This window comes from Natrix helvetica, assembly GCF_964273705.1.
Source record: "Natrix helvetica genome assembly, chromosome: 3".
NCBI lineage: Eukaryota > Metazoa > Chordata > Lepidosauria > Squamata > Natricidae > Natrix > Natrix helvetica.
In genome coordinates, this window is record NC_138549.1 from 147492733 (window position 1) to 147516367 (window position 23635).

The 23635-nt window shown below is 40.4% G+C and overlaps 1 protein-coding gene across 1 annotated transcript in view; it reads left to right on the forward strand.

The window, feature by feature from the left end:
* The first annotated feature begins 16 nt into the window (after positions 1-16).
* The window catches only part of ACTR5 (actin related protein 5), a 28868-nt gene continuing 5249 nt past the window's right edge, over positions 17-23635 (forward strand). Inside the window, exons 1-6 of the mRNA XM_081949361.1 lie at positions 17-538; positions 8756-8985; positions 15042-15211; positions 17261-17478; positions 17762-17944; positions 19821-19943. Coding sequence (XP_081805487.1) covers positions 155-538; positions 8756-8985; positions 15042-15211; positions 17261-17478; positions 17762-17944; positions 19821-19943 — 1308 coding nt within the window. The 5' untranslated portion in view covers positions 17-154. The remainder of the gene's footprint in view (positions 539-8755; positions 8986-15041; positions 15212-17260; positions 17479-17761; positions 17945-19820; positions 19944-23635) is intronic.

The window sequence follows — 23635 nt, forward strand, 5'->3', positions numbered from 1 at the left end:
CTAAGGAACACGCGGAGCCAGCAATGCGCGCGGGTTTAACACTGGTCTCCATGGTGATTTGTTTTGGGGACGGAACATTCCTTTAGAAGCCTTTGTTTCGAGTCGGAGAAAAGACGGGGAGGGACCTGACGGGCGGCAAGTTTTTTCTCCCGCCATGGAGGCAGCCGGAGGGGTGTTCCCGTTCCGCGACGTCCGCTGGGACCCGGACCCGATGCTGGAAGCTCACCCGGCGGTGCGGTTGCCGGCTCCGGTTCCTTTGGTGCTGGATAACGGTTCGTTCCAGCTGCGTTTGGGCTGGGCCTGCCCGCAAGCCGCGGTGCCTAGCGAGCCCTTGCTTCAGTTCCGCTCCTTAGTTGCTCGAAGCCGGGGAGCTCGCGGCGGCGCTGGCCCGGAAACCCAGGTGGGCAACGATCTGGGCAGCCCCGAACCCCTCCGATGGCTTCTCCGCTCGCCTTTCGACCGCAACGTGCCCGTTCAGATGGAGCTGCAGGAGCAGCTCTTCGACCACGGTTTCCAGCGCCTGGGCGTCTCCTCGCAGGTAAGGAAGGCAGAAGTTGCGCGCCTGTTCGTACCGTTGGATCTTCAACCGTTGAGAAGCTTTCAACCGGACTTATAAGGCCAACGGCAAGCGCTAGCCTAGATTTGGCCGGACATAAAGGAAATGGATTCAGTAGTAACATTTGTACCGAAGGCCTCGCTGGGGCTCAACATTTTTTTTCTGCATGGGGAGAGTAAGCATTGACTCCCTAACTGATACGAATAAGAGGGGACAATAGGACAGGGACGGTAGGCACGCTGGTGCGGTTATGCACGCGCATTACAGACCTCTTAGGAATGGGGTGAGGTCGACAGTAGATAGTCTAAGGTTAAAGTTTTGGGGGTTTGGGGAAGAAACCACAGTGTCAGGTAGTGCATTCCAGGCATTGACAACTCTTTGTTACTGAAGTCGTATTTTCTGCAATTGGAGCGGTTTACCTTAAATGTGTATCTATTGTGAGCTGTGTATTGTTGCAGTTGAAGCTGAAGTAGTCGTTGACAGGTAGGACATTGTAGCGCAGTGGTTCTCAACCTTCCTAACCCTTTAATACAGTTCCTCATGTTGTGGTAACCCCCAACCATATATTTTTTTCATTGCTATTCTATAACTGTACTTTTACTGCTGTTATGAATTGTAATGTAGATATTGATATTGGAAGACTGCTGTCATATCACTCTTAAGTCCTTCTTTCCATTCAACTAGACATACCCAGTTCCTGCAACTGTTCTTCATATGTTTGAGCTTCAAGTCCCCTGATCCTCTTGGTTGCTCTTTGCACTTTTTCTAGACTAGTCTCCACATCTTTTTTATAGAGGCAGCCAACATCTTGTCTGCTCCTAAATTTGGGGTCTGAAAAGAATCACATCCTGGAGGCTGGACAACCTCGACTGCTATACAATCATACACACACATACACATACACAGAGACACACAGTGGCTTTATTCCCACAGCCTCCTTAACTAAGTTGTGTGCAGCTGCATTCACAAACTTGCTTACCCTGCCTGGATGGATCTTCAACCTGGTTTGGGGTTGTTTGCAGGAGTGCTCTTAACCTTGGTGGTGGTGGTAAGCTTAACCTTAATTTGTTGGGCAAAAGGCATGCATTGTTTATTTTTATTTGTTATTTTTTAAAAAAAAGTTTTTTATTTTCTCTTTCAAGTTCATTCACAAATATACACACTTATAATTACCATTAATTATATCATTATCATTAATCATTATTTTCTTACAAATATATAGAATGCAGGTTGGGTCACTTTCTTGCCACCCCGTTTTATTTTGCAACAATCTTGCTCCTTCTATCTTCTTTACCTCCCGTCTCTGCCTTCTTCTTTCCTCCTCTCCTTCCTCCCTTCTTCTTCACTTCTCTTTCCTCCCCTCCTCCTCCTTCTTACCCTCTCTCCTACTCTTACTTCCACTCCTTTGCTTCCTCTGCTTTACCCTTTCTTCCTTTCCCTCCTCCTTCCTCCCTTCTTCTTCTCCTCTCTTTCCTCCCCTCCTCCTCTCTTCTCCTCCTCCTTACCCTCACCTACTCTTACTTCCCCTCCCTTACTTCCTCTGCTTTTACCCTTTCTTCTTTTCCCTCTTCCTCCTTCCTCCCTTCTCCTTCCCCTCTCTTTCCTCCCCTCCTCTTCTCTCCTCCTCCCTCTTACCCTCTCTCCTACTCTTGATTCCCCTCCTTTACTCCCTCTGCTTTACCTTTTCTTCCTTTCCCTCCTCATCTTTCCTCCTTTCCGTTGTTGCCCTTGCTTATTTACTTTCTCTGATGGGTTCTCGGGGTGGCATTTCAGGAAACCTAACTTTATATTTTCATACATATCATTTTCTCTGTTACATTTTATTTCTAATAATAATTCCACTTGTATCATTTTTAAAATTGTTATCTCGCATTGCATTTTTTTTTTGCTCTTTTCTTTTGTGCATGGTTTATGGCACTTTTAGCAAGCAGGTTTTCATTGTGTGAATGGGGCCAATTCGGGCTCCTGAGCTTGGCTCTTGATGACAGGTCTGGTTGTGGATTTAGATATAGTTAAAAGTACCTGGCAGCGGCGTGGAAAACATAGCCGTGCTCAATTACAGCCTGGAACAGGACCTAAGCCCCTTCCTCCCTCGCAGGAACACTTTCCCTCCATTACGAAGTCTCAGAGGCTAATTGTATGGGGTGTGCACGTGCACCTATGTTTTTTACGGCGTGGAGCGGAGGCAACGCTCTACGCGGCCATTCCGGAGCTCATCCACGGGGATTTCAAGGAACGCGAGGTGGAGTCTAAACTTTAGAGTTGCGCTGGTCTCAGCGACCCCTGTGAAACAGTCATTTGACCCCACAGGTTGAGAACCGCTGTTGTAGCGGATAATTTTGTGTTCTATGCTCAGGTCAGACAGAAGGCTGCATAGTTCTAAGTTGTCTAAGCCCAAAATTTCAAGCCTGGTGGTTCAACTGATGTTCATTAGAATTCATACTGCAGTGACTATAAATCCAGTAAGGCTGGAATACATAAATTAGTGACTTGGTTTAGATTGATAACAAACAAACAAATCCAGTGTTCTTCCATATTCCTGAAGAAAAGCTTTTTCCATATTCCTGAAGAAAAGCCTTATATTACCTTTTCTGGGGGAAGGATATGGGATGTGTAGATAGTAGAATATTAGAAATACAGATGTGGGATCTGCCCTACAGATGTGCGTTCAAGATATGAAGGACTAGTGCATTATGTATTAGGTATGTTCACCACCTTGAATTATATATTAAAAAGGAGGCGTAAGAGCATAACTATCTTGTTAAAACATGTATGGAGCATCTTTTGCATATATGGACCACATATTACATTTAAATGAAAAATAATGCCCCATCTCCAAAATTTCAGTTTAAATATGACATTTTAAGAAATAAAATAATAAATACAATAATAATACATAATAAATAAAAATAAAAAATAATTTGCGAAATGAACTAGTTTGGTTTAGTAGTTAATGCACCATACTCGAAAGCGGGAGACCATGAGTTCAAGTTCTGCATTAGCTATCAAGATCATCTGAGTAACTTTGGGCCAATCACTTCTTGTCCTGGTTAAATAGGAGGAGGAAAATGCTGGATGTGTTCATTGTTTTTAGATATTTGTAAAAATAATAAAGGTGAGATACAAATACATAAATAATAAATGAACTCTTTTGTAACCTCCACATACTTCCCCACATAATCACCACTATTTGCTACACACTTTGAGGAACAATGGACAAATTTCTTAAAACTGTCATTGAAGAACTCCACGCTGATCCTGACAGTCCTTTTCTATCTCTTCATTTGAGTCAGACACCTGAGAGATATCATTCTTTCCGTTTTCCAAAAAGGTAGAAGTAGCATGGCACCAAATCTGGACTGGCAAATGGTATTAAACAGAGAGATCAACTTTACAGTTGTTATTATTCCTATCTTTTCCACAGTTGGTTAATTCAAGCAGCGAACATATCCTAACATTCCTGCCTTCTATTTTCCCACAATAACAATCCTGTGGGATAAATTGGGATGAGAAAGTGTGATTGGCTCAAAGTCTCCTAGATTCTATGCCAGCACTTTAATCATCACATACATGGCTCTTGAGTGACTTTTGGGCTATGAGACATGGCATTGTCATACATTCTTGTGCTTCTGAATTGTTGTTTCAAAGTATTAAGTGTTGCAATGTAGCACTCCAAGTTGATAGTGGTGGCAGCTTCATCATGTGAATAATACCATCTATATTCCAAACACCTATACCTGATTTTTCCTGCTGCAACCTGGATTTTGTATTTTTTTCCTCAAATATAAAACTTTATGATCATTTCCCAGAAAAGCACACTTTATAATAATAGGCTCATGTTGTTTTAACAGCACAGGTGTTACAGTGCTGTGGAGAAACTCCTTACCTTTATTTTCATAACATGACAATAGCTGACAGCTGTTGAAGGTTTCATCTATGCTGTCAGCATGTAAAAAACCCTCTTGCATGAACTTTCTGGTATTGAAAAACATCAAGAATGTGACACACATGTTTCTGGAAAATGCCAAACTTGAAAACAATTTGTCTTTGAGTGATTCATCAGCTGCCCTTAATTAGGTGGAGATGTGGAGACTCTAGAATGAGTGCAGAGAAGAACAACAAAGATGATTAGGGGACTGGAGACTAAAACATTTGAAGAACGGTTGCAGGAACTGGGTATGTTTAGCTTAAGAGAAAGAAGGACTAGGGGAGACATGATAGCATTGTTCCAATATCTCAGGGGTTGCCACAAAGAAGAGGGAGTCAAACTATTCTCCAAGGCACCTGAGGGTAGAACAAGAAGCCATGGGTGGAAACTAATCAAGGAGAGAAGCAACTTAGAACTGAGGAGAAATTTCCTGACAGTGAGAACAATTAATCAGTGGAACAGCTTGCCTCCAGAAGTTGTGAATGCCCCAACACTGGAAGTCTTTAAGAAGATGTTGGATCGCTATTTGTCTGAAACGGTGTAGGGTTTCCTGCCTAGGCAGGGGGTTGGACTAGAAGACGTCCAAGGTCCCTTCCAACTCTACTATTGTATTGTATTGTATTGTATTGTATTGTATTGTATTGTATAGTTCATCAACTTTTCTCATTTATAACAACATGGTTGCTGCCACAGATTGTCCACTTTATTTTTGGTCACATAAATCAGCTCTTCACCATCTTTACATTTTTTTTGTTCCAGTGATACATAGTACTGATGCTAAGAGTTTCATAAACAACCTGCATTTATTGTTGAACTTCATTTGGAGGGATTCCACCAGCAGTCAAAAATGGAATCAGGGCATTGCTTAAAGTGCAGTGATTATTTCTGTCCCATGAACGGCAGCAATACAGTCTTTTCTCACCCCCACCCCCACCCCACCCCCACACACATTGAAGTGAAAGAAGAGATGCTAAAGAATGTGTCAGAGCTTCTGTACACCAGTATGGCAATCTTTTGGCAACATATATAACTGGAGTCATTTGTTTTCATTCAGCCCTTGTCTTACAGGGCTGGTCTGCAAAAATCAGGTAACCATTCGATGGTGTGAAATGTTCAGAATGGTTTGCCAGACTAGAATGGATAACCCTGGCATCACTATTAAGTTATATAAAACAAAACAAAAATATTTTGGAAGTATTTTGAGCCTAAGAGAAGGGAGAAGGAATGATAACACAAAGATGTGGAAAATGCTGGATTGTCAGTCTCTGGTGTTAGACACTTGCAAATCATAAAAATGCCTTTTCCCTTTTGGTATATATTAAATATTTTTACAGAGAGCTCAAGTGCATATTGTTATCCTAGCACTTGAACTCTCAAATCCATATTATTTTGTAAAAAACAAAAGTAGTACCTGAGCCTTGGGCAAAGAATGTGCTCTCAAAGAGTTGGAATGAGATTAGAATTATATTATGCATGCATTTCCCCTGGTGATTAAATTAATGGAAACATACAAATGCCCAGTTTGCAAAATTGCTTTCTACATGGTTAATCTGCAGAGTAAATTAGCCAGTCCAGATCCTTTGTGGGAAAAAGTTCAATTATGAAACATTGCTATTTCCAAGAAAGAATACATTATCCAAATATCAGAACAGCGTTATTCTTGTTTTGTAAGTGTTGCACATTTAACAGGTACTTAAGCTTTTTTAGTGAACGGTGAACAGAATCTGTGGTATGCAGATTACACCTAGAAAAATCCTTCTGTATTCATTATTGCACATATACACATTTTAGTTTGCATATCTGTGGAAGAACACATAAGTAATAGGTAATACTGATCAAAGATACTATGTGTTGGATGTTATGTCCTTACATGTAAAATTTAATTTTTACAAGCTCTATTTGTAGGAATTTGTAATAAACATCAGTGGTAAATTTGTAGTAAACATCAACATGGTGATATATGTATCATGCAATCTGATGTACATATGTCTGTCATATCATTTGATGAAGTTACAATGTAGAAGTCATCATTTCATCTCCCTTCACTGTCCCTACTTATGAGTATAGCTACCGTATTTTTCCCAGCATAAGACGCACCTTTTTCCCTCAAAAAAGAGGCTCAAAATCTGGGTGCGTCTTATACAATACAGCAATTTTTTTTGCCTCCTGAAACCCCACCCCTTTCACCAAAATGGCTGTGCAGAGCCAGTAGAAGGCTTTCAGAGAGCTCCTGGGGGCTGGGGAGGGCAGAAATGAGCAAAAAATGGGCCATTTTTTGCTCAAATTTGCCTCCCCCCCCCAGCCCCCAGGAGCACTATATAAGCTATATAAGCACTAGTGCCCTTTTTTTTTTGACAAAAAGCAGGCCCATTTTCACGGAAAACAGGGCCATTTTTTGCTCATCCCCCCCACCGAACACTCTACAAGTCTCTTAAGGGCTATTCATGCCATTAAAAAAAAAAACTGGCCCATTTTTGTGGGAGGTTTGCAGAGTGTAAAAACTTTTTTTTTAATTTGCCTTTTTAAAACCTTGGTGCGTCTTATACTCCAAAAATACACTATGTTGATCTTAAAAGTGAAGGAGGCGGTGGTGAGACCCTTACTTAAGAGGCCTGCACTCGACCCAATGGAGCTAGCTAACTATCGTCCAGTCTCCAACCTTCCGTTTTTAGCGAAGGTTGTCGAGAATGTGGTGGCGCAGCAGTTTCCACAACATCTTGACGAATCCGAGTATCTAGACTCACGCCAGTCCGGCTTCCGACCCGGGCACAGCACAGAGACAGCCTTGGTCGCGTTGGTCGATGATCTCTGGAGGGCCAGAGATAGAGGTTGTTCCTCTATCCTGGTCCTATTAGACCTCTTGGCGGCTTTTGATACCATCGACCATGGTATCCTATTGCGCCGGTTGGAGGGGATAGGAGTCGGAGGTACCGTTCTGCGGTGGTTCGGCTCCTACCTCTCCGACCGGAAGCAATGTGTGTTGACAGGGGGACAGAGGTCGACCCCGAGGCCACTCACTTGTGGAGTGCCACAGGGGTCGGTCCTCTCGCCTCTCCTGTTCAACACATATGTGAAGCCGCTGGGTGAGATCATCCGTGGTTTTGGGGTTGAGTGTCACTTCTACGCTGATGATACCCAGCTGTATATTTCAACCCCAAACCACCCCAACGAGGCTGTCGAAGTGATGTCCCGGTGTTTGGAAGCCGTCGGGGTCTGGATGGGGGACAACAGACTTAAACTCAACCCCTCCAAGACTGAGTGGCTGTGGCTACCGGCACCTCGGTTCAGCCAGCTGATTCCATCGCTGGCCATAGGGGGCGAACAATTGCCCCCTGTGGAACGGGCGCGCAATTTGGGTGTCCTCCTTGATGCCCGGCTGTCAATGGATGACCATGTGGCAGCCGTGGCGAGGGGGGCGTTCCACCAGGTTCGCCTGGTGCGCCAATTGCGCCCCCTACTGGACCGGGATGCCCTACGCACGGTCACTCACGCGTTGGTGACGTCCCGCCTGGATTACTGCAACGCTCTCTACATGGGGCTGCCCTTGGGACGCGCCCGGAGACTGCAGTTAGTTCAGAACGCAGCCGCGCGGGCTGTGATGGGGAGTACGAGGTACTCCCACGTAACACCTCTCCTGCGCGAGCTGCACTGGCTACCTGTGGTTTTTCGGGTGCGTTTCAAGGTGCTGATTACCATCTTTAAAGCGCTCCATGGCACGGGACCTAGTTACTTGCGGGATCGCATCCTCCCACATACATCCCTGCGGCCAATTCGCTCACACAGAGAGGGACTTCTCATGGTGCCGTCCACTAGGCAATGCCAACGGGCGACACCAAGGAGTAGGGCCTTCTCTGTGATGGGCCCAACCCTCTGGAATGACCTCCCCCCTGACATTAGAACCACTACTGACCTCCGCTCCTTCCGGCAAAAATTGAAGACTCACCTGTTCCGATTAGCAGGCCTGGCATAATTACAACTGTCCCTCCTGGCAAATGTATTAACTGGTTATTTTAGGGGTATTGTTTTTAACTTATTGTGTGTGTTTTAGGGGTTCAAAATCCTTTCCATTTTTAACCTCCTCCATTCCAACTGTACATATTCAATTTTTACTGTATTTTGATATATTTTGCTTGGACTGTACACCGCCCCGAGTCCCTTTTGGGAGAGGGGGCGGTCTAGAAGCATGAATAATAAATAAATAATAAATGAATAATAAAAGTGTCTTGTTGAGGATTAACAGATTGTCACTTCTTGTCTTAATTTTGTTATAGGGCTGTGTTGACCATCCAATTGTGATAACAGAGGCTGTCTGCAACCCTCTCTATTCAAGGCAAATGATGTCAGAGCTCCTATTTGAATGTTACCAGGTTCCAAAGATTTCTTATGGTGTGGACAGTTTGTACAGTTTCTATCATAACAAAAGGCAAGGATGGCCTTGCAGTGGGCTCATAGTTTCTTCTGGATACCACTGTACTCATATTTTACCAGTCTTAGATGGCAGGTGAGTTATACCATTTACCAATAGAATGTAATTTTTTATAAATTACTGAATAATTACCATTTTTTGGTGTGTGTACAATTTAAAGTTCTGGCCTGGGTTTGGGATAGTAGGTGCTTTGATAAAGAACTTTCACTGAAGAATGGACATGAGCCATTTCTCCTGAATTCTTTCACTGATTTTTGATAGAATTAGTTAAGATGCTTTTCATTATTATATTCCTCATTGGAATTTGGGTGCACACACTTGGGTGTGAGATCAGTTGTATAGGATGTGTGAAAGGCTAGCATGTTTTATTTTGTATGCTGGGGGGATGGGGGGGGGCAGGAATGTGGTGCCTTTGACCCCAGGAGTATATTGATGGGTGACAATTGTTGTTATTCCCCAATCTACATCCTACTAACATAAATTAGAAGGATGTGTTGATAAGTTGAAAACATGTTGTTCTTTTTCTTTTTCATCTCATTTCAAGGAAGTAATGGAAAAACCCTAGATAGGCCTGTGTGAGCAATTTAGGTTTAATGAGAAATGAGCAATCTTAAATATGCAATAGATAAGAATGAAATCTGCATGTTAAAGAATGTTCTCATCTCAGTGGAAGTATATAACTAAAGAGCCAATTTAGCTATTTGGAGCTCTCTTGTAATTAGTGACTTTATTTGTAATATACAGATGAAACTCGAAAAATTAGAATATCGTGCAAATGTTCATTTATTTCATTAATGCAACTTAAAAGGTGAAACTAATATATAAGATACACTCATTATATGCAAATCAAAATAGTTCAAGCCATGATTTGTCATAATTGTGATGATTATGGCTTACAGCTCATGAAAACCCCAAATCCACACTCTCAGAAAATTTGAATATTACATAAAACAAGGATTGTACATAGAACAATATCGGACCTCTGAAAAGTATAAGCTTGCATATGTACTCAGTACTTGGTTTGGGCCTCTTTTGCAGCAATTACTGCCTCAATGCGGCGTGGCATGGAAGCTATCAGCCTGTGGCACTGGTGAGGTGTTCTGGAAGACCAGGATGCTTCAATAGCGGCCTTCAGCTCTTCTGCATTATTCGGTCTCATGTCTCTCATCTTTCTCTTGTCAATCCCCCATAGATTCTCTATGGGGTTCAGGTCAGGCGAGTTTGCTGCCCAATCAAGCACAGTAATCCCACGGTCATTGAACCAGGTTTTGGTGCTTTTGGCAGTGTGGGCAGGTGCCAAATCCTGCTGGAAAAAAAGTCAGCATCCCCATACAGCTGGTCTGTGGAAGGAAGCATGAAGTGCTCCAAAATCTCCTGGTAGACGGCTGCATTGACCCTGGACTTAACGAAGCACAGTGGACCAACACCAGCAGATGACATGGCCCCCCAAATCAACACAGACTATGGAAACTTCACACTGGACTTCAAGCATCTTGCAGTGTGTGCCTCTCCATTCTTCCTCCATACTCTGGGTCCTTGGTTTCCAAATGAGATGCAAAAGTTGCTCTCATCAGAAAAGAGAACTTTGGACCACTGAGCAACAGACCAGATCTATTTTCTTTAGCCCAGGTAAGATTCTTCTGACGTTTGTTGTTCAGGAGCAGCTTGACAAGAGGAATACGACATTTGAAGCCCATGTCCAGGATCCGTCTATGTGTGGTGGCTCTTGTTGCACTGACTCCAGCCTCAGTCCACTCCTTGTGAAAGTCCCTAACACTTTTGAATGGCCATTTCCTGACAATCCTCTCCAGGCTGCGGTCATCCCTGCTGCTTGTGCACCCTTTTCTTCCACCCTTTTCCCTTCCACATAACTTTCTATTAATGTGCTTTGATACAGCACTTTGGGAACATCCAACTTCTTTTGCAATTACCTTTTGAGGCTTTCCCTCCTTATAGAGGGTGTCAATGATTGAATGCATTTGGGTCAATATTAAAGGTTGGGGGGGGAAATGACATTGCCATAGGTCTATACTACAGGCCACTCAACCAAGCAGAGGAAGTAGATGAACTTTTTGCTAGTCAGCTAACTAAGGTATGTAGGAAGCACACCACAATAGTAGTAGGGGATTTTAACTACCCTGACATCAACCGGGAAACAAACTCTGCACCAAGTGGAAGATCCAACAGGTTCCTAACAAACCTAGCAGACAACTTTGTTTCCCAAAAAGTAGAGAAGGGAACAAGGGGATCAGCCATATTGGACTTAATTCTCACTAACAGAGATGAAATGATAGAAGGTGTTGAAGCCACAGGAACCCTGGGGGCAAGTGACCATGCAATATTGGAATTCAACATTATGCAAACACAAGTAGTAGAACAAAGTGAAACTAGAGACTTGGACTTTAAGAGAACTAATTTCAATAAACTTAGAGAGAGCTTGGGAAAAATTCCATGGATGAGAATCCTCAAGGGAAAACAACTCAAGAAGCTTGGGAAATTTTGAAAAATGAGATTTTAATAGCCCAGTCTAGCACAATACCAATGAAAAAGAAAAATAACAGCTCCCAAAAGAAACCAGCATGGCTGCATAAAGAACTCTCTGACAAATTAAAAGACAAAAAAGATAAGTACAAAAAGTGGAAAGGGGGGGACATAACTAAGGCAGAATATCAGCAAATAGCCCAAGCATGTAAAGATGAAGTGAGGAAAGCTAAGGCTCACAATGAAGAAAGGCTTGCCACAAAAGTAAAAAATAACAAAAAAGCTTCTTCCAACATGTTAAAAGCAAGAAAAGAGTTAAGGAAACAATTGGTCCATTGCTGGGAGAAAGTGGCAAGAAGGTGACAAGCAACAGGGAGAAAGCAGAACTATTTAACTCATGTTTTGCATCTGTCTTTACACAAAGGGATAAAACAGTCCAACCTATCAAAAACAGCACCACAAAAATCAGATTAGGAACACAAGTTGAAATAGGGAAGAAATGGTAAGTGAGCACTTGTCTACCCTAGATGAGTTCAAATCACCAGGACCGGATGGATTACATCCCAGGGTTCTGAAGGAACTGGCAGACGAGATCTCAGAACCACTGAACTCTATCTTTCAGAGATCCTGGAGCACCGGGGAACTACCAGAGGACTGGAAAAGAGCTGATGTGGTTCCCATCTTCAAAAAAGGAGAAAACACAGATCCAGGAAACTATAGACCTATCAGCCTGACCTCAATACCAGGAAAGATTCTGGAAAAGATAATCAAGCAATGAATTAGCGAACATCTAGAAGCAAACAAAGTAATAGCCAAAAGCCAACATGGGTTTGTCAAAAACAAATCATGCCAGACTAATCTTATTGCATTCTTTGACAAAGTGACAAAATTAGTGGACCAGAGGAATGCCGTCGATATAGTTTACTTGGACTTCAGTAAGGCATTTGGTAAGGTAGACCATAACCTACTACTAGATAAAGTAGAAGAATGTGAGTTGGACAGCATCACCACCAGATGGATTCGTAACTGGCTGACCAACCGCACTCAACATGTAGTCCTCAATGGAACTGCATCTACATGGAGGGAAGTATGCAGTGGAGTACCCCAAGGCTCTGTTTTAGGCCCAGTACTCTTCAACATCTTCATCAATGATTTGGATGAGGGAATAAATGGGGAACTCATCAAATTTGCAATGACACCAAGCTGGCAGGAATAGCCAATACTCCAGAAGATAGGCTTAAGATACAGAAGGATCTTGACAAACTTGAACATTGGGCACTATCTAATAAAATGAAATTCAATGGTGAAAAGAGTAAGGTTCTACATTTAGGCAACAAAAAGGAAATGCACAGGTACAATATAGGTGGTACCTTGCTCAACAGTAGTAACTGTGAAAGGGATCTTGGAGTCCTAGTGGACAACCATTTAAATATGAGCCAGCAGTGTGCAGCAGCTGCCAAAAAAGCCAACACAGTTCTAGGCTGCATCAACAGAGGGATAGAATCAAGATCACGTGAAGTATTAATACCACTTTATATGATTAGGGGACTGGAGACTAAAACATATGAAGAACGGTTGCAGGAACTGGGTATGTTTAGCTTAAGAGAAAGAAGGACTAGGGGAGACATGATAGCAGTGTTCCAATATCTCAGAGGTTGCCACAAAGAAGAGGGAGTCAAACTATTCTCCAAGGCACCTGAGGGTAGAACAAGAAGCAATGGGTGGAAACTAATCAAGGAGAGAAGCAACTTAGAACTGAGGGGAAATTTCCTGACAGTTAGAACAATTAATCAGTGGAACTGCTTGCCTCCAGGAGTTGTGAATGCCCCAACACTGGAAGTCTTTAAGAAGATGTTGGATAGCCAGTTGTCTGAAACGGTGTAGGGTTTACTGCCTAGGCAGGGGGTTGGACTAGAAGATGGTCCCTTCCAACTCTTGCTATTGTATTATTGTATAATGCCTTGGTAAGGCCACACTTGGAATACTGCATTCAGTTTTGGTCACCAGGATGTAGAAAAGATGTGGAGACTCTAGAAAGAGTGCAGAGAAGAGCAATAAAGATGATTAGGGGACTGGAGGCTAAAACATGAAGAACGGTTGCAGGAACTGGGTATGTCTAGTTTAATAGAAAGAAGGATTAGGGGAGACATGTTAGCAGTGTTCCAATATCTCAGGGGTTGCCACAAAGAAGAGGGAGTCAAACTATTTTCGAAGGCACCTGAGGGTAGAACAAGAAGCAATGGGTGGAAACTAATCAAGGAGAGAAGCAACTTAGAACTGAGGAGAAACTTCCTGACAGAACAATTAATCAGTGGAACAGCTTGCCTCCAGAAGTTGTGAATGCCCCAACACTGGAAGCCTTTAAGAAGATGTTGGATAGCCAGTTGTCTGAAACGGTGTAAGGTTTACTGCCTAGGCAGGGGGTTGGACTAGAAGATCTCCAAGGTCCCTTCCAACTCTTGCTATTGTATTGTATTGTATTGTATTGTAATGATGGTTTTCTGCACAACTGTCAGGTCAGCAGTCTTCCCTATGATTGTGATTCCTACTGAACCAGACTGAGAGACCATTGAAAGGCTCAGGAACCCTTTGCAGGTGTTATGGCTTAATTAGCTGATTAGAGTGGGACACTTTGAGCCTAGAATATTGCACCTTTTCACAATATTCAAATTTTCTGAGATTGTGGATTTGGGGTTTTCATGAGCTGTAAGACATAATCATCACAATTATGACAAATCACGGCTTGAACTATCTTGCTTTGCATGTAATGAGTCTATTCCATATATTAGTTTCACCTTTTAAGTTGCATTACTGAAATAAATGAACTTTTGCACGATATTCTAATTTTTCAAGTTTCACCAGTATTCTGTTAAACATTATAATGGTTTCTATGGTTTTGCCTTGGTGTGTTGTATAATGTAGCCATTGAAGTTTATTGAACTTTTATTGAATACTAATTGAATAATTATTATTGAACTTTTATTGAATAAATGCAGCCACTGAAGTTTATTGAACAGTTTCTGAGTACAACCACTATTTACATGTAATTTTGGAGGTTAGCAATGTCTTTATTTAAAGAATACTATGCTTATTTAGTTTTTTAGTTTCTATGTTTATGATGTTCAACCTTGATTTTAATAATCTATTGTGCTAAAAATGTCAGATGGTACAAAATATGGCAGTTAAAAATAACTATAGAAGAAATTAATTTTCATTCTTCTGTTCAGTATTACTTACACTGGCTGCTTATCATTTTTCTGACTCACCCAATTTAATGCTCTGCCAGAGAGTGAAAACCAAATCAATCCTTCTTCTTAGTTGTCTTAAATCTCTTATGTAGCCTTTGGGAGTGGATTAAATATGTCTTTCTTCTATTCAATTGGCTTCTCTCTCTTGAATAATTTTTATTTTAAGCATTTGTTTTTTATTTTTTTGGTGAATTGGGATATTTTAATTATTTCTGTAGCCACAAGTAATGAAGATTAAGAGTTTCCACTACATGAGTGAAAACTAACCAATATTGATGATAATATCAATTGTGGACATGACATAAATGGCTACTTGAAAAGTCTATAGAACCTGGGTTCAGATAGAGAGAATGAAACTGTTCCATACAGCCTAATTTTTCCTCCATTTTTATAAAATGTTAGATTAGATGCACGAAACTGTAAGCGCATAAATCTTGGAGGATGCCAGGCAGCTCTTTATCTCCAGCGTCTCCTGCAACTGAAATATCCAGGGCATTTTGCTGCAATCACACTTAGCCGGGTGGAAGAAATACTCCATGAGCACAGCTATATCGCGGAAGATTATCAAGAAGGTAAGGCATTGCTGTTAACAGTTATTATCTAGCTTTATTTCCTTTGTGTCATCTGATTTTGTAAAATACATCATTTGGCAGTCTTTAAAGAAATAGAGTGAATTTTGTATTACTAAAGAGATAGGAAAGTATGTAGAATTGCAAACAATAGTTTAGTAGCATTAGTTTTTCACAAAAAGCTGATATCCTGTTAATCAAAAGAAGGTAGAAATATGTTGTAGGAGTCTCCTGAACTGAATGGCAGAGCACAGTTGGTTTTGTTTGGATTTGCATTCCATTAAAGGACCAGGCTAGCATGCTGTGTAAATCAGCCACAGTGGCTTATTCCAAAAAACACAGTTAAATCAATGATGTGTTAATATAAATGCAGCCAATGTATTTTCAGTGAATAGGATGAAATAACCACAGCCTTATCTAAAGAATAAAAATAATTTAACATGCTTTGATTTTATATATCTGGAATTAGTGGAACAAACTCTTGCATGGCTCTTCAATCCAGGAAGTTCAGCAAACAGGGTGTAGCAGCTAAATTTGTTGGTTAAATCAACAAATGTGTTTCGAGTGAATAGAGAGATGAAAAATGAATAGAGAGAGCTGTGTTTGCATTGTAAAAATAGACATCAATATAATGCATGTTGCTCTATGATGTTGCAATTTTATATTTTAAGAATGAGCACAAAGCCAAATGATTAGTATAGTAATATAAGGATTAGATATAGGGGTAGATTGCTTCATTTTTTATATTTTTCCTTAACTTACTGTATATCATGAATGATTGGATGTATTTTCTTATATTGTAAAATATACAATATGAAAAAATATAAACTGCCAAGAGCCATATATATACCAGCTCCAGCCACGCTTTAAGCCAAAAACACCAGCCTGAGGATGGCGAGTGAGACCTCGCCGAAACGTTGCCAAGACAGTCTCAATTTTACACGGGAAAAGACCCTGCTCAAGCCTGCAGAGTGCTGCTGGGGGCTGAGGGAAGGCAAAAAAGCCTCAGTTGTTTCAAAAAACAGTCCATTTTTTTGCCCTTTTCTTTGTAAAAAACAGGGACATATTTGCCTTGCTCCAGCCCTGCTGAACCCTGCAGAGTGCTGCTGGGGGCTGAGGGAAGGCAAAACCTTTTTTTTCTTACTTACCTCTTCCAAATCTTGGTGCGTCTTATACACCGGTGCATCTTATAGTTCAGAAAATACAGTACTTCACCCACCCTAAAATCCATTTGAACTCTACTTTTGGCTTTATTAGAAAGCTGTTAAAACATGGCAGTTCTGACAAGTCTCTAGAGATCAACTGCTGCACTTTTCTGCCATCTTTTCGGCAGCATGCTTTTTTAAGAATTTGAATTACTTTTTATCAGGGTCATGCTGTTTATTTATGATGTTGCTAATCTCTGGTTTAGATTTGTGAACTGCCCAGAAATGTGCAACTACATCAGGAATAAAAATAAAGCACAGTGGGCTAGATCCATATTTGATTCCTTTGAAATCAACAGAAGAACCTAATTGTGACCTCTTAGATCTTTATTTGAGATCTAAGAAGAACCAGGTAGTTAGATCCTAAACTGTTGAAGTTGGATGTATCACACAATCTGACTCAACAGTTGGCTTTACAAAGGCCATTTTATAAAGAAAATGAGAAGAGTTGCTTCCCCAATTTTGATCATACTGATTGTTAAGTTTCATTAATGTATGCGTTTGCCTTTTCTGGCGTCTTGGTTTGCACTGGAATTTTCTCAGAAAATACTATTTTCCCCTGCAGTTTCTGTTTTCTGGCATTAGATAAATACAGTTTCTTCTTGTTTCTTTGTTCATATAGATTGGTGCAATACCACAAAAACCATTTAGGTTTCCCCACAGCAGGCAATTTATTTATTAAATATCAGGTGGAAGTTAGTTTTCTCTCTCTCCTGTGACACCCCCCCCCCCCAAATATCCTACATTGCTTTTTCTTAATTTCTCAGGGCATTTGAATAGGAGTGTATTGAGCAAAAATTATTACTATGGTTTTTCTGAGCAAAAATAATTACTGTGATTTGAACAGAAATGCAAAAGTGGCGATCACCTGAATACTATGAGAACAATGTGCATAAGATGCAGCTGCCTTTTTCAAATAAGCTCCTCGGGAGTACTGTCACATCTGAGGAGAAGCAAGAGCGACGGCAGCAACAACTTCGACGGCTTCAGGAACTTAATGCTCGCCGTCGAGAAGAAAAGCTTCAGCTGGATCAAGAAAGACTGGAGAGGCTTCTTTATGTTCAGGTAACTCCATGCATTGCTGGAGTTGTAGTTTTAGTTTGGAGGAAGTGAAAAATGAGAAGCTGGGGGAGGATTATTCTTACAATTGTATTCTCAGTGAAATATTTGTTCACAGAGGGTCATTTTCATATTATTTCAGTGAAGGAATGAAAGATGTTAAACAGTTGCCAGAAAATAACAAGTGGTTTATTTAGGAATAAATTTGGTTCTCTTTTCCAAACAGCAGAGGCTAGTGATTGGTATCAGGTTAATAAAACTATATTCTTTTTAATGCTTCCTTTTGCAGGAACTTCTAGAAGATGGTCAGGTGGATCAGTTTCACAAAGCTTTGATGGAACTTAACATGGACTCTGCTGAGGAACTCCAGTCTTATATCCACAAGCTAAGTCTGGCCATTGAGCAAACTAAGCAGAAAATCCTCCAGGCAGAAGTTAGCGTTGAAGTGGATGTTGTGGATAGCAAGCCAGAGGTATCATACAATATTTGGGAAACAGTTTCAACTCTTGGTTGTATTGCAACTTCACACAAGTGTACACATTTCTGTCTCTTACTTTGTCTTCTCATTTTTAATTCTGTTCTTAAGTCATTTGCAGCATGACAAGATGATGATACTCAATAACATTTTTCTGAAAAACAAATGTATTCCAGTAGGCTTATAGAGTTTTGTGGGGGGAGGGGGGAACTATGGGGAAATTGTAAGGGGGAGAAATGTTCTTTCCTAAAATAACCAACCAAAAAGAAACCCATGAAGATTGAACAGATTTACATAGTACTGAATGCAAGGTGGAAAAATATAAGCAACACAAGTTAAATTTTTCATGTTTTCTAATCCCAGTTCTTAGTAGCCCTATCTATTTACACAACTTTGTTTTTGCATTCTTCAGAAAAACTGATTTATATTCACAGATTAAATAATGCCTACTTAAGGCCAAAGGGTAAGAAGATAACGCCTGTTTAAGTTGGAAGTGTGACAAGTTTTTCTTTTTACTATTGTTCCTCAACCACTCATGTTTCACTATCAAAAAAAGCTCAGGACACTGAAACAGGTGCATATGGAACATATCTTGTAGTAATGATTGAGGAAATGGGAACAAAGTAGGTACATACACGCTCTACTAATTCTGAGATATTTAGTTCAATAAGTATACTTAGCAGAATTGCCATCACTGAACCTTATAAAATGATCTGTGTGTACAAGGATTCTTGCTAGATTTAGAATCATGCAATTGTAGAACTATTATGTCAAGTTATGGCAAAAAGAGTAGAAAAAAGCAGGATGTGTCCCTGAACATAAATGTATATGGATATTCATGGGTTGTTAACATCTTTGCAGGCTTCACTCTGAGCCTCTGTTTTTCATGGTAGCTGAATTCCTTTATTATTGTTGCTATATAGATTTGTTTCCTTGAACATTTTTCTTAAATGCTTTTTGCACATCTTTGGGGGGAAAGAGTTATGATTTGAAGATAATTACATCTTTCAAGCAATATATTTAATGCGTGCATTTTGCTTACATGCAAAGGAATGTTTAATATCTACATGTACATTTTTATTTTAAGTTGTGAAAATTATTTTTTTCATATTTGCCACATTTAATAATAGTACATTTGGAGTGCAATTGGAAAAAAAATACATTATTGGAATGTAATTCCTGACCCCAGTGTTACATAATACCTTTTAAAAATAATCAACCGTAGATTTAAAACCTAATCTAGTAATTAATTTTTATTTGATGATACCTTTAGTTACTATGTATGTGAGCTCATATGTGTTCTTTCAATTTAGCAGTTATTTTGTGTTTTCCTTTGGATGATAACCTCCACAGTCGCTCTATGAGGGAAATGGTCGATTTTTAAATATGATATAAAAATAAAATAAAAACGGTTGCAGCTGAAATTACCATTTTTCTCACATTCGAAACTTAATTTGTTTATTTAACAAGGTTGGGTTAACAGGAATGAGGATGAAACATTTGATGAGTTTACTAGTGAGTTTAAAAATATGACAACCCTGACGCATCTTGAAAATTTGGTTAACCCTATTAGAGACTGCTTGAAATGAAATGACCACAGTTTGGAACAGAGGAATATTGCTGGAACATCAAACTTCTCCATTTAAAATGACTGGAAATTTAAAAACTTGCTTTCAAAGGCTTTAGTGTGAACTTTACTCTGAAAGAAATAAGATTTATTTAATTTGGAATTTTAAGAATATTTGCCTCTTTCAGAAAAAAAAAAGCATTAGTTTGGTTAATTGGTTACAACACCTTTTACAACATAACATATTCATTCTTCCTTATGTGTTTTGCGTTTCTTGAAATAAGTTCTAATATTTTTTCTTCCAAGATTCCTGACTTTGATCCATTGGTCAGCGAACAATCCATGGAAGATGTAGAAAGTGTAAATGATTTTGAGCCGTTATTTGCTGAAGAGCAACCTGAAGTTGAAAAACCAGTTACTACAGTCCAGGTTTGTTTTTAAGTGGACATAATCTCGATGTTTCAGATAAATGTTTGCTTATTTGCTTTCTGAAACCCAGTCAGTTAGGTTGGAAAAAACGGATAGTAAATAAGTTGAAGAGAGAGGGAAAGAGGGAGGGGGAAGGGAGGAAAGGTAATGTTGGATGGGGTTTTTTTTCTTCATACTAAAGTTGGAACTGTCATAATCTAAAACTGGATAATTGACAAACTGAGATTGTGTTTGGTAAGAAATGCTTCCTGGCTTTCTAAATCCTATCGATACAAAGCTGAAATTACAGTTCTGTGTGCTGAAAATAAATTCTATTAAACTCTGAAATTTTCTTCAAATGAACCTCTATATCAGTGATGGCAAACCTTTTTGGCACCAAGTGCCGAAAAGGGAGCACTTTGCATGGGCTCGTCTAGCCCACGACCAGGAAGAGGAGCTGTCCAGGGGGCATGTGCACACCAGAAAATGTACTTCTGGTTTCTGGCACTTGCATGTGTTCCAGCCGGCAAATTTTCCACTTACTGTTGCGCACATGCCAGTCAGCTGGCTGGCGTGCATGTTCACGCTGGAAAATGATCAGCTCTTCTGGTTTCTGGCACTTCCGCATGCACAAGGGCCAGCTGATCGTCACCAGAAATCCAGAAGAGGAACGGGTAATGTCATGCGTGCCAGGCAACATGGCTCCACGTGCCACTTCAGGCACGCGTGCCATAGGTTCGCCATCATAGCTCTATATGATCCATCTAAAAGAAGTTCTAGGTCAACCATTCTGGGAAATAAAAAGAGCATTGCTAGATCACAAACAGTGTGCCTATTTTGTTAAAAGCTTGGTGTTGCGGTTAAGGTGCTGTCCTGGGAAGCAGAACACCCTAATGGGAATTCTAGGCCTTTCTTAGGCATGAAAGCCAGATGGGTGACTTTAGGGAAAAAAGGAGGCAGGAGAATAGGTATGCTTGCCAGCTTGAATTACATATAAAAAGGCAGAATAAAAATCTAATAATGACGTCAATAGAATAACTGTAGTTCATGGGTAAATAGGCTATGACTGTTAATAGGCTGCATGCAACTACTGAATTAGAGATACTACAGCCATTTCTGATTGCTGCTTCTGAAAATCACTGCCATAGTTTCCTGCTCTTTGAAATTGGTACGCTCAAAATTTATATTATAAGCTCCCACATAAAGCTACCAGTGATTTTTTTGAAACCACCTCCAGACTTCCAGCCTTGTTCATTTTACATCCAATTCACTATGATTTTAAGGGCATCTTCTAACCTTTGAAAGTTTGTCTGGACTTATTTGTGGTTTTCTTTTTTTGATATCTATGTGGCAGTTAGAGTTCTGAAAAACTTCAGTTTGTCTGGCAGTAGAAGTTTTTAAAAACCCAATTCCATTGGAAGAATGTTTTTCCACATCCAGCAGTTTAGTCACAGCTGAAGAATGAATGAACCTTTTTATTCATGCATTCTACAGCCTGTCCTCCAGAAAACAATTACCTTATTTCCTGGTATTAAAGTGGGGGGGGGGGGGGAGAGAGAATTGCAGTCAAGGCAGTAGAAATCCTTTTCTTGAGCTTTATTGTTGGACAATAAAGTGGCTTCTTTGTGGATTTCTTTCTGTACATCCTTGCATATGGAAATTTCATAGGAAATAAGAAGAAATTGCTAAACCTCAAACAGCCTGCCTGTTTCAAAAACAGCTTGGTATAGTGGTGAGGATGCTGATCCAGAAAATGGGAGATGGTGAGTTCTAATCTTGCCATAGGCATGAAAGCCAGCTGACTGACCTTGGGTCAGTCAACCTCTCTCAGCTCACCCCACGTCACAGAGTTGTTGTTATGGGGAAAATAAGAGGAGGAAGTAGTAGTATGTATGTTCATTGTCCTGAATTACTTACAAAGTAATAAAGACAAGACAAAAATATGTAAACATATTAGAAAGAGAGAGGGAGAAAGGAAAGGAAAGGAAGGAAGGAAGGAAAGAAAGAAAGAAAGAAAGAAAGAAAGAAAGAAAGAAAGAAAGAAAGAAGAAAGAAAACGACTCAGGCTGAAAGTTCTCACCCTTCCCACAGCTGCTCCTAAGCAGAGAAGGTGCGGTTTTTTTGCATGTATTTGGTTTATATTCCACCTTATATTTTGTACAGGTTAAGGCAACATGCATAATACTTGCTCCTTCTGCTTTCCCCATAATAACAGTTCTGTGAATTGGATTGGGTTGAGACTAGTCCAAAGTTGGGTTTCTTTGCTAAAGGAGAATTAAATCTGATTTGTATTTTACCTTTCACAAGAACTGCTGACTTTAGGACTTCACAGGCTTTTTGGTCACAAGTCCAGTGCAATCCTTCTGCTGACTTTGTCAAAGCAATGGCCTCCATCTTGCTATGCTAATATTCAGTTCGTTGAGCTCCAAATGCAGTATAGGTACTTCTCTTACCCACCGTTTATTTGGCAACCATTCAAAGTTATGAGGATGCTGAAAAAAATAACTATATAGCCCATTTATGACCTTCACAATGTCCCTCAGTCACATTATAACCATTACAGTCAGTCTGCATTGCCCTATGCCTGACATTTGGATTCCCCCCCCCCCTTCCCACTCCATGTTGCTTGGACATATAGGAATTGCAACAAAGTAAGTGGCTTGTTTCTTTTACACATTGAAAGCAAAACAATCGCATTGGTAGATCTGGGCTGGGAGCTGCAGGCACTTAGGCAATTTTCAGCACTCTCTTGAAATCTTTTTTTTCTCCAATCTCTCTGCTCCATAAGAGGGGAGAGGGGAAAAGCAAGTGATTTCTGTATGCAAACTCCTTGTTGCTGACCCTTCACCACCAGAGTGTGATTGCACTGGCAGCAGGAAAGGGTATTGTGAGCTGTTTGCATAGCACACCCATGGCTCCAAACCTTGGGCTGCTGGCCCTAGGTGCTCTTGATGTTTAGAAGAGCAAAGAGTTTACAGTATTTTACTAGAATCTCTTCCTCTGCAATTTTTTGTTTGGTGTGTGTGTGTGTGTGTGTGTGTGATTGCTATAGATAAATACATCCTTTACCCGAAACTTTCCCGTTACTCATGCAATTGCATTGCTCTCAATATGTAGAAGACAAAACAACTTTACTCCCTTGAAATCTCTCTCCAATCTTTGCTGTGCCAGGGATGGGATGGGGTGGGAGAAGACATAAGCAGAAATGTTGTCTCAATCATATTTAAATCTTTTTTTTTGGAAAGCAATTCATCTGCTGTTTTCTTTTATTGCAATCCACTTGTATGCAATTGAAATCGGAGCTGGAAGTGTCAAGGCAGCAATGCCTTCTTTAACTAGGCTTAACCATGTTTGTTATGTTATGACATCGTTGATGAGTATTTTGGGGTCCTGACTTGTGAACATGGAAGACAAAGGGAATTTCCTGTAATAATTTAACCCAAAACAACTGTGAAGTCCAGAGGTTACACGTGGTGTCTGATATGAAGGAAGTACTGGGAAACATCCTAATTACTTATGTGTGTTCCTGCCAAGAGGAAAAGTGTCAAAAAGTCAGGAAGTAGAAACAGATGCTGTGAGGAAAAGAAAGCAGTTCAGTGAGAAATTAATATTCTTTGTTATTTCAGCACTAATATAAATAATGCTGTTTAATATTGTTATGATGCATTATTTTTCTCGTTCTGTTAAAAAATAATAATTTTGCGGGGGGGGGG